The sequence below is a fragment of the Erinaceus europaeus genome, chromosome 6 (genome assembly GCF_950295315.1).
Source record: "Erinaceus europaeus chromosome 6, mEriEur2.1, whole genome shotgun sequence".
In the NCBI taxonomy this organism is placed as follows: domain Eukaryota; kingdom Metazoa; phylum Chordata; class Mammalia; order Eulipotyphla; family Erinaceidae; genus Erinaceus; species Erinaceus europaeus.
In genome coordinates this window covers 45,869,068-45,883,937 of record NC_080167.1, presented here as the reverse complement: position 1 = coordinate 45,883,937, position 14,870 = coordinate 45,869,068, and the positions used below count along the sequence as shown (strand labels likewise).

The 14,870-nt window shown below is 50.0% G+C and overlaps 1 protein-coding gene across 3 annotated transcripts in view; it reads left to right on the top strand.

The window, feature by feature from the left end:
* PRKCQ (protein kinase C theta) overlaps positions 1-6,364 on the top strand; it is an 80,963-nt gene extending 74,599 nt beyond the window's left edge. For all 3 annotated transcript variants that reach the window (XM_016193047.2, XM_007534374.3, XM_016193057.2), the window contains 3 exons: positions 463-651; positions 4,345-4,473; positions 5,877-6,364. In XM_016193047.2, the coding sequence (XP_016048533.1) occupies positions 463-651; positions 4,345-4,473; positions 5,877-6,032 (474 nt within the window). In that variant the 3' untranslated portion in view covers positions 6,033-6,364. The remainder of the gene's footprint in view (positions 1-462; positions 652-4,344; positions 4,474-5,876) is intronic.
* The last annotated feature ends 8,506 nt before the right edge of the window (positions 6,365-14,870 follow it).

The following is a 14,870-nucleotide window of genomic DNA, read 5'->3' as shown; positions in this document are numbered from 1 at the left end:
CACAAATCCGCTGCTCCTGGAGGCTATTTTTTCCCTTTTGTTGCCCTTGTTGTTTATCATTGTTGTTATTGTCATTGTTGTTCTTATTACTGTCATTGTTGTTGGATAGAACAGAGAGAAATCGAGAGAGGGGAAGACAGAGGGAGGAGAGAAAGATAGACATACCTGCAGACTTGCTTCACCGCTTGTGAAGTGACACCCCCTGTGGGTGGGGAGCTGGGGACTTGAACTGGGATCCTTGCGCCAGTCTTTGCATTTTGCTCCATGTGCACTTAACCCGCTGCACTACCGCCCAGCCCCCCACATTTCTAAAGAATGAAAGGATTGGGCTGGGAGGCCACTCAGTGATGCTGTCACATGTTCTGACCCACCCGGCATCTTTGCCTGTCTATCCACACTCCCAGTGGCATCTCCACTCCCAGTGGTGTCCCCATCATCGGCACCCCTCCTCTGCCCCCACAGATCCTGCTGGGTCAGAAGTACAACTGCTCAGTGGACTGGTGGTCCTTCGGTGTGCTGGTCTACGAGATGCTCATCGGCCAGTCGCCCTTCCACGGGCAGGACGAGGAGGAGCTTTTCCACTCCATCCGCATGGACAGCCCCACCTACCCCCGCTGGCTGGAGAAGGAGGCCAAGGACCTGCTGGTGAAGGCGAGTGTGGCCAGGGACTGTCCCCCCACCCCTCAACTCAGAATAGAGCTGGCGGTGCTGCTCGGGTGGGGTGCTGCTCTGCACAGTGCCCCCGGAGCCCCCTGTTGTAAGAGGGTACCCACAGGAGGGCTGAGGGAAGTCCCCATGTCTGAGCCTTATGAGAAAGGGCCCAGAAGCACTCACTGTGATGTGGTGTTGGCCCCTGGGGTGAACACAAGCTGACCCCCTTCCATCTTCACAGTCAATGTGTCCACTGCCCTGCACATCCCTGCCCGGGGGATTTGTGGCTCCCCACCCACTGGGGTGATGGCCAACCTCTGTCACTCCCATGTCAGTACACACCCCAGGAGAGAGCTGGGCTCCAGAGCCAAGACTCGACTCCTCCCTCTGCCAGGGTCCTGACAGGCCGTGCTCCCCTGAGAGAAGGGATGGTGCTCCTACTGGGGGCCACAGGCTGCTCTTCCCTTCTCCCACCTAGTCGCTCCTAAAAACACTGTGTGGAGACAGAAGCAGGGAGGACAGGGGACAGAGCTGTTGGCAACCAGCCCCATGGCTTCATGCTCGCTCAGCCTGATAGGCAAAGCCAACCCCCCACATTCTAGCAGTTTCTCTGGGAAACCCACCACCAGGCCACCTGAGGCTGTGCCCTGAGAGACTAGACAGAGGTGCACTCCAACCCATACCCCCACACACACCCACCTCTGCACTGAGTGGACCATGAAGCAGCAAAGACTAGGGCAGGCACTCCCTCCATGTCTCCCCAGACAGGGCCTGTCCTGCACCCTAAAACTCTGAGCAAGTAGGCTGGCACCGCTTTGTCAGTTCCCCAGGATGCAGTGGTCACCGTGCGCCTCCCCCCCATACATACACCAACCCCAGCCCCGGACCACACACCCCAGAGAGCAGCACAAAGAATCCAGGGGCTTCCGGGGCTGAGCAGTAGTGCACCAGGTTAAGCTCACATAGTGCAAAGCATAGGAACTGGAGCAGGGGTCCTGGCTTGAGCCCCCGGCTGCCCACCTGCAGGGGGGTCACTTCACAAGCATTGAAGCAGGCCTGCAGGTGTCTATCTTTCTCCCTCCTCTCTGTCTTCCCCTCCTCTCTCAATTTCTCTTTGTCCTATCCAACAACAGCAGCAACAACAATAATAACAGTAACAACAACAATGGAAAAAAGATGGCCACCAGGAGCATAGTGCAGGCACTGAACCCAAGCTATAACCCTGGAGATTTTACTTTCCAAAAGGATTTCAAGAGAAAAATAGCCATTTCTGCCTCGTGTACCCCTCCAGGGCATACTGGGAGGCAGAGGCAGAAGCCCTCCTGGCAAAGTGAGCCCTGGGGGGAGTGGAGGCAAGGGTCCTGGAACAGGTGCTGAGTAGGCCGGCCTAGGTGCCCACCATCCGATACACAAGTGCACACAAAGGCCCCTGCAGTCCAGCTCTATGTGGGCAAGGTGGGCTGACCCCTGCCCTGTTAACACCTTCCCACCTGTGGACAGCCAGCCCTCGGGGAGCAGTTCTCTCTGGCATCCCAGCCACCTGAAGCAGCCCCACAACCGCAGTCTGTCCTAGGCAGATCGGGAAAGGATGTGGATCTGGGGTCCGCAGGCATGTCATGTTCTCACTGCACATGGTGTCCTCACAACAAAAACCCGTGAACTCCACACTTCTTGGAGGCCACGAAGCAACAGAAGCTGGCCCAGCCCATGCGACAGGGTCCTGCACTGAAGGGGGAGGAAGTTAAGGTCACTGTGGAGATTCACTGTTCAGACAGAGGTGGCCAAGTGACCATGCATATCCATCACTTGGGTCTTGTTTTCTTCTTGCATTACTTCATCAATGTTCATAGCTGAAAACGTGTCCTCACTGTGACAGGACTTGTCTGCTCTCCAAAGTCCCACACGCTCTGTGACCCAAGCTCTGTGAGGGAAGAGTGCTCTGTTCTCAGGCTGACATCATTAAGCAAGAGCTAATAAAGGCCTGAGACAAATGGTGTGTTGGCGAATGAGGAGGTTATTTGTTTTGAATGAAGGTTTTAATAGTGAAATATGGTTCTGCCTTGCCAGCCAAAAGTGTGCCCAGTGATGACACTGCATTTGAGCAAAAACCAAACAAGTTATGATGCCTTTACCACAGGGCACAGACGAGTGTGAGGCAGGGCCTTGGGATCTGACAGTGGGAGCCCACAGCAGCCGTTCCCTCCTGCCGCCCCCTGCCCAGCCCACCCCACCCCCAGGTCTCCTGCTCCTGTAGGGGCCTCTTGCTGGGCAGCACTGCGTCTGTGATGGCAGGTAAAAGAGACTAGGGTGGACTTTGGGAGGTAAATTCCCATTTCTTTTCTTTCATAAAAAGGGATAGCTAAAGCCTACACTCAGAAACACCTGATTTTTTACAAGGGGCTCCAAAACATTAAATGGAGAGAGGAGAGTTTCAGATAGTGCTGGGAGAATCGGGCTGTAACTTGCAGAAGAATGAAACTGGACCACCACATCTCACCATGCCCCAAAGTCAAGTCCAAATGCACCAAAGATCTGGATGTTAGACAAGAAACCATCAAACCTTTAGAAGAAAACAAATTCTGACAAGGATGTGAGTGGAAAGAAACCCTTCCTTTTGTATTGCTGGTGGAAATACAAATTGGTCTAACTACTGTAGAAAATAGTTGGACACTACTCAGAAGGCAAGAAGTGGATGTACCCTTATAACACAGCAATTCCCCCTCCTGGGGATATAGCCTAAGAAAGTAAACACACTCATCCAAAGAGATCTGTATACACCTATGCTCAGAGCAGCATAATTTGTAACAGCCAAAACCTGGAAGCAACCTAGATGTCCAACAAGAGATGAGTAACTGAGTAAGTTGTGGTCTATATACCAGTGGAATTCTACTCAGCTATTAGAAACGATGAAATCATCTCTTTTGCCTCATCTTGGATGGAGCTTGGAAGGAATCATGTTAAGTGCGATAAGCCAGAAAGAAAAGAATGAATATGGGATGATCTCACTCACAGGCAAAATGTAAGAAACCAGAACAATAAGGGAAAACACAGCGTTAAATGTGAACTGGGTTTAGTGTACTGCACCAGAGCAAGGACTCTGGGGGAGGAAAGACAAAGGGAGGGAGGAGGGGAGCGGGTGTCACTGAGGGGACTGTAGTCCAGAGGGTTCTGAAACCTGCCCAGCATTCCCTAAAGTCCACAGTGCAAAGTGAATCCCAGACCACAGAGTGAACAAAGGTTCCAGGTGGGACAGGCAGCTGGGAGAGGTCTGAGCCTTGAGTAGCACACAGACCTGGAGTTCTCTCTCTCTCTCTCTCTTTCTCTCTTTCTTTCTCTCTCTCTATCTCTCACTCTCTCCCTCTCCCTTTCCCTCTCCCCATGGGTGCAGCCCAGGAGACTGGACAGCCGTATCACCACCTCATCACACCTGTGGGGAGTTAATTCTGCCCTAGTGAGGGGCTGCCCAGGCCTATGCCCAGCCTGATGATGTGACCCCAAGATCTGGGTGCAGCTGGTAGGTATGCAGTGCCACAGGCCCAGTGCCGTTCACACAGAGAGACATGGAGGAGCAGAGCCCAGGCTGGAGTGCAGGGATGAGCCCCCACCAGCCAGCAGAGCAGCAGGCTGGGAGAAGAATGCATGTTTACAGTTCAGAGCGCACCCCCAAGAATTACTTGCTCCCCTACTCTGCAGCTCTTCGTGAGGGAACCCGAGAAGAGGCTGGGGGTGCGGGGAGACATCCGGCAGCACCCACTGTTCCGGGAGATCAACTGGGAGGAGCTGGAGAGAAAAGAGATTGAGCCGCCCTTCAGGCCCAAAGTGGTAAGGCCGCTGGGGGACCCCACCCCACCCTACCCAGTCCCTGGAAGAAGCTGTTTCCTCACCCGCTGCTCAGGCTGCTAGACTGTGGGGTGCAGAGGGAAATGAGGCCCCACATCAGTGACCCAGAGGGGCATCAAGGGGTGGGATGGGGGGGCTCAAGGCCCCTGACTGCAGAAACCTAACTTGTATAGGAACCCCACATCCACATCAGAGGAGCAATTCTTTCCCCCCTGACACATTTTTAATAGATTCATTTGTATTTATTTCATCTGAGATCGTTTCATGGGAAGGAGAGGGAGAAAGAGGACCACAGCCACTACTGGCGACATTCCTGGTCCAGGGTCAGTCACAGACTTGTGACGGGAGGACTCCATCCTGGCATGAGCTGACCCCACAGTGGGGTACGTGTCTCACTTCTTCTCAGGATCGTGGCTGACTGCCAGCTCTTCCTGCCTGACATTCAGCCTCACTGCAGGGAGCTCCCTGTCCTGCCAGAAGGAAGCCTGCCCCAACCTGACCTCTGAGACCCAATTCTGGGTCACAGCTGCCAGGAGACCCCTTTGAGGGGGACATTATTCTCAAACACAAGAGTCGCTTCTGGACCCCAGGAGGCAGACCCCTAGCCAGACTCAGCAGTACTCAGGTGCAAAACACTGGCAAAACAAGAGGAATACACAATCTGGAAGGTTCCATCCTGCTCTGTTTCCACCGCAGCCACTGGCCCCACTTTGTCAGAGGCTGGCAGCCCTGCTTCATGCCAGCCAGCTGGGAATACGAGCTGCTGTCTGAATGCAGACAGCAGAGCTCTTTGATTATGACTTCATTACAGTCTTGATAGACTGGCCACTCAGGTTCTTAGAGGCATTTGTAATCATCTGCACTATTGATAAGATGACTAATACTGTGGTCTGGGCAGTGGCTGAGTGGATAAAAGCATCAGACTCTCAAGCATGAGGTCCTGAGTTCAATCCCCGGCAGCACATGTACCAGAGTGATGTCTGCTTCTTTGTCTCTCTCCTCCTATCTTTCCCATTAATAAATAAATAAAATCTTTTTTAAAAAAAGATGACTAATACTGTCAATTATACTATTGATACGATGACGGCACTACTGCTAAGCCCAGCTCGGGGGAGCTTAGAGACAGACGCTCACAGTCATCTGTGCTACGTGTGCTACACTGATCTCTCTGTTCCCAGATGTGTCATAATAGCCACAGGATGGTCAGGGGACCTGAAGGGAGCTCAGGAATCTACACTAGTGATGAACTGAGCGCCCAAGTTGTAGGATCAGCCAGGGAAGGCCACCTTGTCAGGAAAAGCTGAGCCGAGTACCTGGCAGGCCAGCCGGCCGGAGGTGTTGATGTCAGGCTGACTTCTCTTCTCTCCTCTCTCCTTCCTGGTCAGAAATCCCCGCAGGACTGCAGCAACTTCGACAAGGAGTTCCTGAACGAGAAGCCCCGGCTGTCCTTTGCTGACAGGGCGCTCATCAACAGCATGGACCAGAACATGTTCCGGAACTTTTCCTTCATGAACCCGGGCATGGAGCGCCTCATCTCCTGAACCCAGCCCTGGATACCTCCTGGGCAAAGACAAGAAACACTGCGCAGTGTGGCCTGGCCCACTCGTACCCGTGACCGGCGCCACCCAGGGCTCTGTCCTCCTGAGCACAGCTGTCACCAGGGGACGGTTCCCACCTGTGGAAAGCCGGGCCAGTGGGCCCAGGAGACACCCCTGCAGATGGGGTGAACTGCCTGGTGGCTCCCCAGTTCCCTCGGCCATAGACAGTCACCACAAACCCATTTTTGTCATAGCAGCAGAAGTGTAAATGGGGGTGGGGGAGCCCCAATTGGTTTGGATGGGAACCCTTGACAATAAACCTCACCTGAACTGTGTTTCTTCTGAGTGGCCCTGACATTCACTGTAAGAGGAAGGAGGGAAGGAGGGGCCCGGAACACCAGCTCTGGGCATCTCGTCTACCCAGAACCAGGCAGCAGTGTCTGCCCAAGAGAGAACCCTCTGACTCCTGCTGATAGACATGCCCCACGCCCCTGCTTTCACAGGGTTCTAGTGATAGTGGCAGGCCCACCCTCCCACCCTCACACTTGGACAGGAAAGTGCATGCTTCTTCCCAGAGGAGAGGGAACCAGCCCCTCGCCAGTCCTACTGCTGCCCCCAGGACCCACAAGTGTCACCCCCATGGGAGGCCAGCATCTACCCCACAGCCAGTCCTGTTTTCTGAAGCCCCAGCCCCACACCGTCAGTCTGTGTGTCTGTGTGTGATGGTGTGAATTGTGATAGAATGGCAAGCAGGTGGGCTTGCCAATGTGGAGTAAAAGGGAGGAAGGAAGGAAGGAAGGAAGGAAGGAAGGAAGGAAGGAAGGAAGGAAGGAAGGAAGGGAGAAATGACTCATCATGGTTTAATTGCTCAGGAATGTGGCACCAGCATAGCTGGCACTACAGTTGGGATGTCCCCAGAGCTCCCCAAATGAAGGAGAAACTCAGGTGACCCGCACTCATTCTTGATGTCTCATCCCTTCCCCCTCCCCTCCAAAAGGTGCCTGTCTCCTGTCTAGCTACCTGTATGGTCTACTACCCATCCATCTATCTGTCCCTCTGGACCTATGCAGAGTTTGACATCCAGAGAGAGCCATCAACAGCTGAGCCTCATGTGACTAATGAGTTAAATGAGCACGAGGGTGATTCCTGATTGTTTGCTGAACAGCCGGGAAACGGTCTCTGGGACTTGAACACACGGCTGTGATGCCTCAGCCTTCACAGTGGGAAGTGGACTTGAACACTCGGTATCACAGATCTATGTTTCCTTTAGTTTGTTGCAGCACTGGGAAGTGAACCAAGGGCCTCCCGCTGCACAAAGCCAGCGAACTGCCTCCCAGCCCAGCTGTTTTCCTCTATACACTTAGAGAGAGGGAGAGACACACAGGAGAGGTATCCCAGTATAGCTCCACCACCCATGAAGTCTCCAGTGTCATCGTGGTGTTCCCATGTGGTGTCAGGGCCTCACACACAGTAAGGTTTGTGTTCTACCTGCTGAGCCATGTCCTGACCCAAGGAACTTGTTTTCCAGTCCATGTCCCCAGGTTAATAGATAGGCTTTGAGCTCAGATGGCTTGTCACTGTGACCTCTTTGTTTCATTCTGCCCAAAGTGTGCTGGGCTAGCGTGGGGGTGCCTCTCCCCGGGCATGTACTCTCTGGGTTGGAGAGAACGCTACTGGAGCCAGCCTGGGCTGCTACTCACTCAGTGATGCGGGAGAGAGATGACTCATGAACCAAGCTCGTGGCAGGGCAATTCTTTATTAATCAGAGAGCCAAAGCTTTTAAAGGTCCGACCCGGATGTGGCAAGTCAAAATTGGAAATGGCTAGGAAAGGGGTGGAGAAAAGCAAAACGAAGCTGGAAAGGTAGGAACTTCCTTAGCAACTGTTGAGAGGTTTTAACTGGTAGGATTAATTAATACCCTGGAGGCAGGGACAGTCTTGAGGGTAGAAAGAAGATAGATCAAAGGAATGGAATGAGTGAGGATCTTTCAGGCAAAACCATGATTATGTAGATAGGCCATGATATCAGGAATGCAGGGTGCTTTGTGAGCCCTGCCAAGCTCAACCACATCCTCACAATTTCCGGACAAAAGTGAAGGTTTTGGGGAGCCCAGGCTGAGCTGGCCGGGTGGCTGTGAGGTTCAGTGCTAAGTAAAGAGCATAGAGGCCTAGCGGCCTAGGTATGGTAAAGCTCCGCCACTCCTGTTCCTGCTGGATCCCTCTGCCCTTCTGGTGGGCTCAGAACATTCAGAGCATGTGTCCCCAAGGCTGCAGGCAGGGCCCCCAAGAGCAGTTTCCTCACACACCCACCTAGAAATGCAGGAAGGTTCCTCTGGCTCCCTTGCCCTCCCTGGTGGGAAGGGGCATAGAGGCAGGACACTCAGGCTGGGGGGGGGGGGCGGCAGGAGACAGGCATGGAGACATTTCATTCCTCTGAGGATACTCACATCTAAGTTTGGTGGAACCCCAAGGGGCAGGAACCAGCTCTGCTGGGCAGAGCAAAGACCAGTTACTGGCTTTTTCCGGAGCTGCAGGGCTGGAGCATCTGTGGGAGGCCGGTCAAAGATCCCAGAAGAATAGCAAACAAAAAACCTGAAGCCGTCAAAGCTGCTCACGTCACTGATAGGTGACAGCTTCCCACGGGATGGAGAAAGGACCCTCTGGACCCCCCCCCCCCGGTCCTTCCCCTCTGCCCGAAGGACCAGCCACGCAGCCACTGTGGCCACAGAGGCAGTGTCTGTAAGGTGTGCTTCTGGCATCTCATTGGTTTCATGGCACAGGGAAGACCTGTGTTGTCCACAAGTCCCACTTCCTCCAAGGATAAAGCAGACTGGCTAGAAAAAGATGTGGGGCTTGTTTGTTTGTTTGTTTGTTTTGGGTTTGTTGTAGTTTTAATCTCTTCATGGCTTCAAAGGCAGGACAAGATCCAGATATTCTCAAGAAAATTGTTCAATTCCACAATGATGTTTAAGAAAAAATAATTGCAGGACATAAGATATAATGAGCAAGGGCCAGTGGAATTTCTCACTGGGTAGTGCACACTGCTTTATGTGCACGGCTCAGGTATGAGCCCACCCCCCATCACACTGAAGGAAGCTTTGGTGCTGTGAAACCTCTCTCTCTCTCTCTCTTTCTCTCTGCTTCTCTTCCTCTCTGTCTCTATCTTTAAAAAAAAGTAGCAAAATGAAATGGCAAGCAATAAACTAGGAAAATAAAAAACTATGTGCAGGATACAAGTAGTTCTCTCAGTACATAAAGAATCCTACATGGCTGGTGAAACAGCTCACCTGGAGAGCAGGCTGCTTTGCCTCGTATGTGACCCAGGCTGAAGCCCAGCCCCTACCGTACTGGAGGAAGTGTCAGTGCTGTGATCACTTTCACACAGTCTCCCCCTTTCTCTGTCTGTCTGTCTGTCTATCTGTCATCTATCTTCCTCTCTGCTTGTCTCTATTTAAAACAATTTTAACAATCCTACAAGTATTAGATAAAAGTTGGCAAGTGAATAAAAAGGCCCATATTTGAGCCCCAGAACCACATGGAAAAAATGCCACAGCACCAGAGAAACTCCTGTCCTGTGGTGTCTCTCTGAATAAAAAAATTTTTTAAATGCTGACCGTGAAGTTGCAAATGCATGACACAACATGCATTTGCTCTACAGAAAGAAAGAGAAAAATCCTTACAAAAAAAAAAAAAAAAAAAGGAAAGTAGGGCCAGAAGATAGCTTACTTAGTAGAGCACACACTTTGTTGTGCACAGGCCCATGGTGCAAGTCCAGTATCAGCATCATATGGGAACACTACTGACAGCACGAGGGCAGTTCTGTGGGTGGTACTATCTCTGTGCATCAGTCTATCTTTTCTTCTCCCTCTCTTCTCTCTGTTTTTCTTTCTCCTCGCTGCCTCTCCCTCTTTCCTCTCTCCCAAGATAAAATACTGGCCGGGGAAGTCACTCAGCTGTGTGGCACACACTCGAGGTCCTGGAGTCATTCACCCCCCAGCACCCATTTTTAAATATATCTGACGTGCTCTTTACCACACATATCTTTGACTAGTGTCTGACTTCACCTACTGAGATATTTATTCTTCTATCAAAAACCAACAGGTGTGAGTACAATCACTTTCTTTTTTATTTTAATTTATTTATAAAAAGGAAACATTGGGATAGGTGGTGGTGCACCTGGTTGAATGCACATGTTATAGTGCACAAGGACCCAGGTTCAAGCCCCCAGTTCCCACCTGCAGGGGGAAAGCTTTGCAAGTGGTGAAGTAGGACTGCAGGTGTCTATCTCCCCCGCCCTTCAATTTCTGGCTGTCTCTATCCAATAAATAAATAAAGATAATTTTAAAAAATTTAAAAAGGAAACATTCACAAACCATAGGATAAGAGGGGTACAACTCGGGAGTCGGGCTGTAGCGCAGCGGGTTAAGTACAGGTGGCGCAAAGCACAAGGACCGGCATAAGGATCCCGGTTCGAACCCCGGCTCCCCACCTGCAGGGGAGTGGCTTCACAGGCGGTGAAGCAGGTCTGCAGGTGTCTATCTTTCTCTCCCCTCTCTGTCTTCCCCTCCTCTCTCCATTTCTCTCTGTCCTATCCAACAACGACAACAACAATAATAACTACAACAATAAAACAACAAGGGCAACAAAAGGGAATAAATAAATATAAAAAAGAGGGGTACAACTCTACACAATCCCCACCACCAGAACTCCATATCCCATCCCCTCCCCTGATAGCTTTCCTATTCTTTATCCCTCTGGGAGTATGGACCCAAGGTTATTGTGGGATGCAGAAGGTGAAAGCTCTGGCTTCTGTAATTACTTGCCCACTGAACATGGGCATTGACAGGTCGATCCATACTCCCCGCCTGCCTCTCTCTTTCCTTAGTGGGGGAGGGGTCTGGAGAGGTGGGGCTCTAGGACACATTGGTGGTGGACTATCACTTTCTATAATCTTCATTGGTGTACTATCACTTTCTATACTCATCGATAACTTACAAGGTGAGTTTGTTTGCTTTCAAAATGAATTTCCAGATAATTTTCTACACTTTCTATATTCATCAATAACTTACAAGGAGAGTTTGCTTGTTTTCAGAATGAATTTCCAGATAATTTTTTACAAAACAAGAGAAAAGCAGAGAACCACCTAGAAAGGAACTCCCATAAGACTGCCAGCTGATTTATTTGCAGAAACACTAGAGGCCAAGGGGCTGTGTGGTGGTGCACCTAGCTGAGTGCACACATTACAGTGTGCAAGGACCCAGGTTCAAGCCCCCAGTCCCCACCTGCAAAGGGAAAGCCTTGCAAGTGGTGAAACAATGCTGCAGGTGTCTCTCTGTCTCTCCCTTTCTATATCCCCCTTCCCTCTGGATTACTGGCTGTGTCTATCCAATAAATATAAAGATAATTTTAAAAATCAAAAAAATATTTTAAATAAATAATAATAATAAAAACATTAGAGGCCAGAAAAGACTGGCAGGATATACTCAGATCTCTGAGTGGATAGGCCTATATCCAACAATCCTTGATCCAGCCAGATCACTCAGGCTTGGGGAAGGAATGAAGAGCTTTCCAGACAAGAAACAGCTAACGGAATTCACTACCACTAAGCCAGTGCAATAGGAAATACCAGTGGGACTTTTATGCAAAGAGAACATATAATCATCCCAGCATACAGGATAAAGAAACAGAGCAAGAACAGCTCAGGAGGTAGCTCAAGAACTGGACTTTTATTAAATAGCATGAAGTCACAGGTTCACTTCAGAGCACTGTATCCTCTATTGATCTCTCTCTCTCTCTCTCTCTCTCTCTCCCACCTTCCCTGGCTCCCTCCCTCCCTCTCTCACCTTTCACATTAATAAAATTTAAAGAATTTAAGGCACATTCATTATCTGCTAGAGAGTAAAGTATGAACATAATGGCAACCAAAGTTTTTGTTTGTTTCTTTTTGGGGTTGGGGGTGTGTTTGTTTGTTTGGTTTGGTTTTGCCACCAAGGTTATCTATCACTGAGGCTCAGTTCCTATACAATGAATCCATCATTCCCAACAGCCATTCTTCCTTTTTTCTTTCTCTTTTTTTTTATTAGATAGGACAGACATAAATGAGGGGGAGGGGAGATAGAGCAGGAGGGAGAGAAAGAAAGAAAGAAAGAAAGAAAGAAAGAAAGAAAGAAAGAAAGAAAGAAAGACACCTACAGACCTGCTTCACTGCTCATGAAACTTCCCCCTGCAGGTGGGGAATGGGAGATGGGGGGCTCAAACCCGGGTCCTTGTGCATAGTAATGTGTGCACTCAAGTGGCTACACCACAGTCCTGCCCCCATCCAATGTTTTCTTAGGAAGAGAAACAAAACAAGGGAACAAAGACAAAAAAAAAAGACAAACCCTTCACCCTCCAAAGTAGCTGGGGGGGGGGTGGTATGGCCAGGGCACCAGGTGGGGGAGATTGAGTGGCTTTTAGCAGCGTAATAACACTGTGGTGGTGGTGGATATGATGTGGTAACATGTTCTGAAAAGGTGTTAAATTGTATTTCTGGAGCATTTAACATTTCTTGCAAACCAAAAGCTACTTCAACAATAAATGTAATGGATAAAACCTAGAAATAAAGACAAGTCAAAAAAAAACATCTTGGGGGTCAGGCAGAAGCTTGCCCAGTTGAGCACACACATTACCATGTGGAAGGACCCAGATTTGAACCCCTACTCCCCACCAGCAGAGGAGAAGCTTCAGGAGTGGTGAAGCAGATCTGCAGTTGTCTATCTTTCTCTCTCCCTTTCAATGTCACCCTCCCTTCTCAATTTCTCCCTGTCCTGTTGAATAAAACAGAAAGGGGGAAAGGAAAAATGGTCCCCCAGGAGTAGTGAATTCATTGTCCAGGTACCAGGCCCCAGCGATAATCCTAGTGGCAAAAAAAGCTCTATGTCTTTTCACACACATTTACTATCACAGATGAACCTTAAAGGTTGCCACGGTGTCATGTTGTAAACTCCTACTTGATAACTGTATTAGGATGTCTTTGATACAGAAACTGACTTGAGGGTAGTAATTTCTGTTACAATCTAAAGCAAAGCCCAAGAAACTGAAACTCCCTTTATCCAAACCCAGATTTGTGTCACTGCTTCAAAGCCTCCTCTCACCCTCTGGATTCCCCCGGTTTATGGGTCAGTTTTACCAGTTACCAACGAAGTAGATGTCCAACATAGGTTGAGCGCTGTCACAGGTACTGGCTAAAAAAAGAGCTGCTTACTATAAAGTACTTAGCTGCTTGGCCTGCTCTAGTGAGCAAATGTAAGCCACGAGTGTCCTCAATAACTTGCTCACCATGACGACACTTCATCCTATACCCTGCATCTTTCTGAGCTATGTGAAGAAATGGTTACTGGTGATAGTGCTGGGGAGCCTTTATGAGGGGCAGCGGTCAGCACACCAGCCTGTAAGTTGTGCAGCTTCCTGCCAGCACTGAAGCAACACCCCCCCAAACAGGAGCTCACCAAGGACTGAGACTAGACAAGAGGAAGAATATGGTCCTCTGAGTGTTGGAGCCTCTCGGAGGAGAGGAGAGAACAGGCAAGTCTTCTATCTCTGTAGTCTCAGTCTCTGGAAGAGTGTTTCCCACCATCAAGGCTGAGGAGGGAGAGGACAAGAGGAAGGAGTGGATAAGGCTAGGCTAACTTTTGTAGCCTGTGTGTTCTGCAAAAACTTGCTACCAAACTAAAGCATCTATGAAAGAGAGAGTCTGGGCTTCCGTCACTAGGGGGAGACAGAGGACCACGAGCAGAGTTACAGTTAGTGTAGGAGCCAGAACCTCAACTTGGTCCGAGAATGAGGCATGACCAGAACTCAGAGAACTCACGCTCTTCTGCCTTGAACTTAATTCTGCCTGTGTATCCCACCACAGATAGGTGTTTTTTTAAACATTTTTAAGAATAGATGAGAAGTGTGGGTGGGGAGATGGCTCAGTGGTAGAGCACAGGACATATGAGCAGTAGCCCCAGGTCTGACACACCCACCCCCAGCACCACACTTGCTGGGCTGCTCTAGTCTTTACTTTCTTCCTTCTTCCCTCTCTTCTTCTCTCTCCTCTTCTCTCCTTTTATCTTTCTCCCCCTACCCCCCCCCACACACAATTAGATAAATAAATCTTTGAAAAATAAGAATTTGGTTTGCTGAAATAGCTCACTTGAATAGTGCACTGCCTTGTTTTGTGCGTGATCCAGTTTCAAGCCCAGCTCCCACTGGAGTGAAGGAAGTTTTGGTGTTGGGGTCTCTCTCTCTCTCTTTCTCTCTCTCTCTCCCTCTATTGCAAGGAAGGAAAGAGGGAAGGAAGGAAGGGTGGATGGATAGATGGATGGATGGAAAGAAGGAAGGGGGGGAGGAAGTTAGGAAGAAAGGAAGAAAGGTGGAAATTCAGAAGAAAGAAGAAAACTCCTTGTGGTAGAGCAATGGTGGAATCATCAGATTCAAGACATAAGGGGGCCATGGGGTCATCTAGTCAATCGCTCAGCTGGAAAATGTATCAGGACGGAGAACCTGTGCTCTCTAGCCTGCCACCTTCACCCCTTCTCCATCCTCTCCAAACTCAGGTCTTCATCAACAAAGGAGAGACAGTAATAGTTTCCACTTTGTTAGATTGTCTTATGTAAACCTATAAATGAAAAGCTTCATAAAACGTCCAAGAACCCCTGCTGGGAGGAGGGGTATAGCTCGCCAAGTAGAGTGCAAGCTTTACCACGTGTGAGGACCTGGGTTCAAGTACTAGCACCACATGGAAGCACCGTGCGCAGGGGATTGATCTCAGAGCCCCAGACATGAAAGTCTTTTTGCAGAACTATTATGCTGTCTCCCC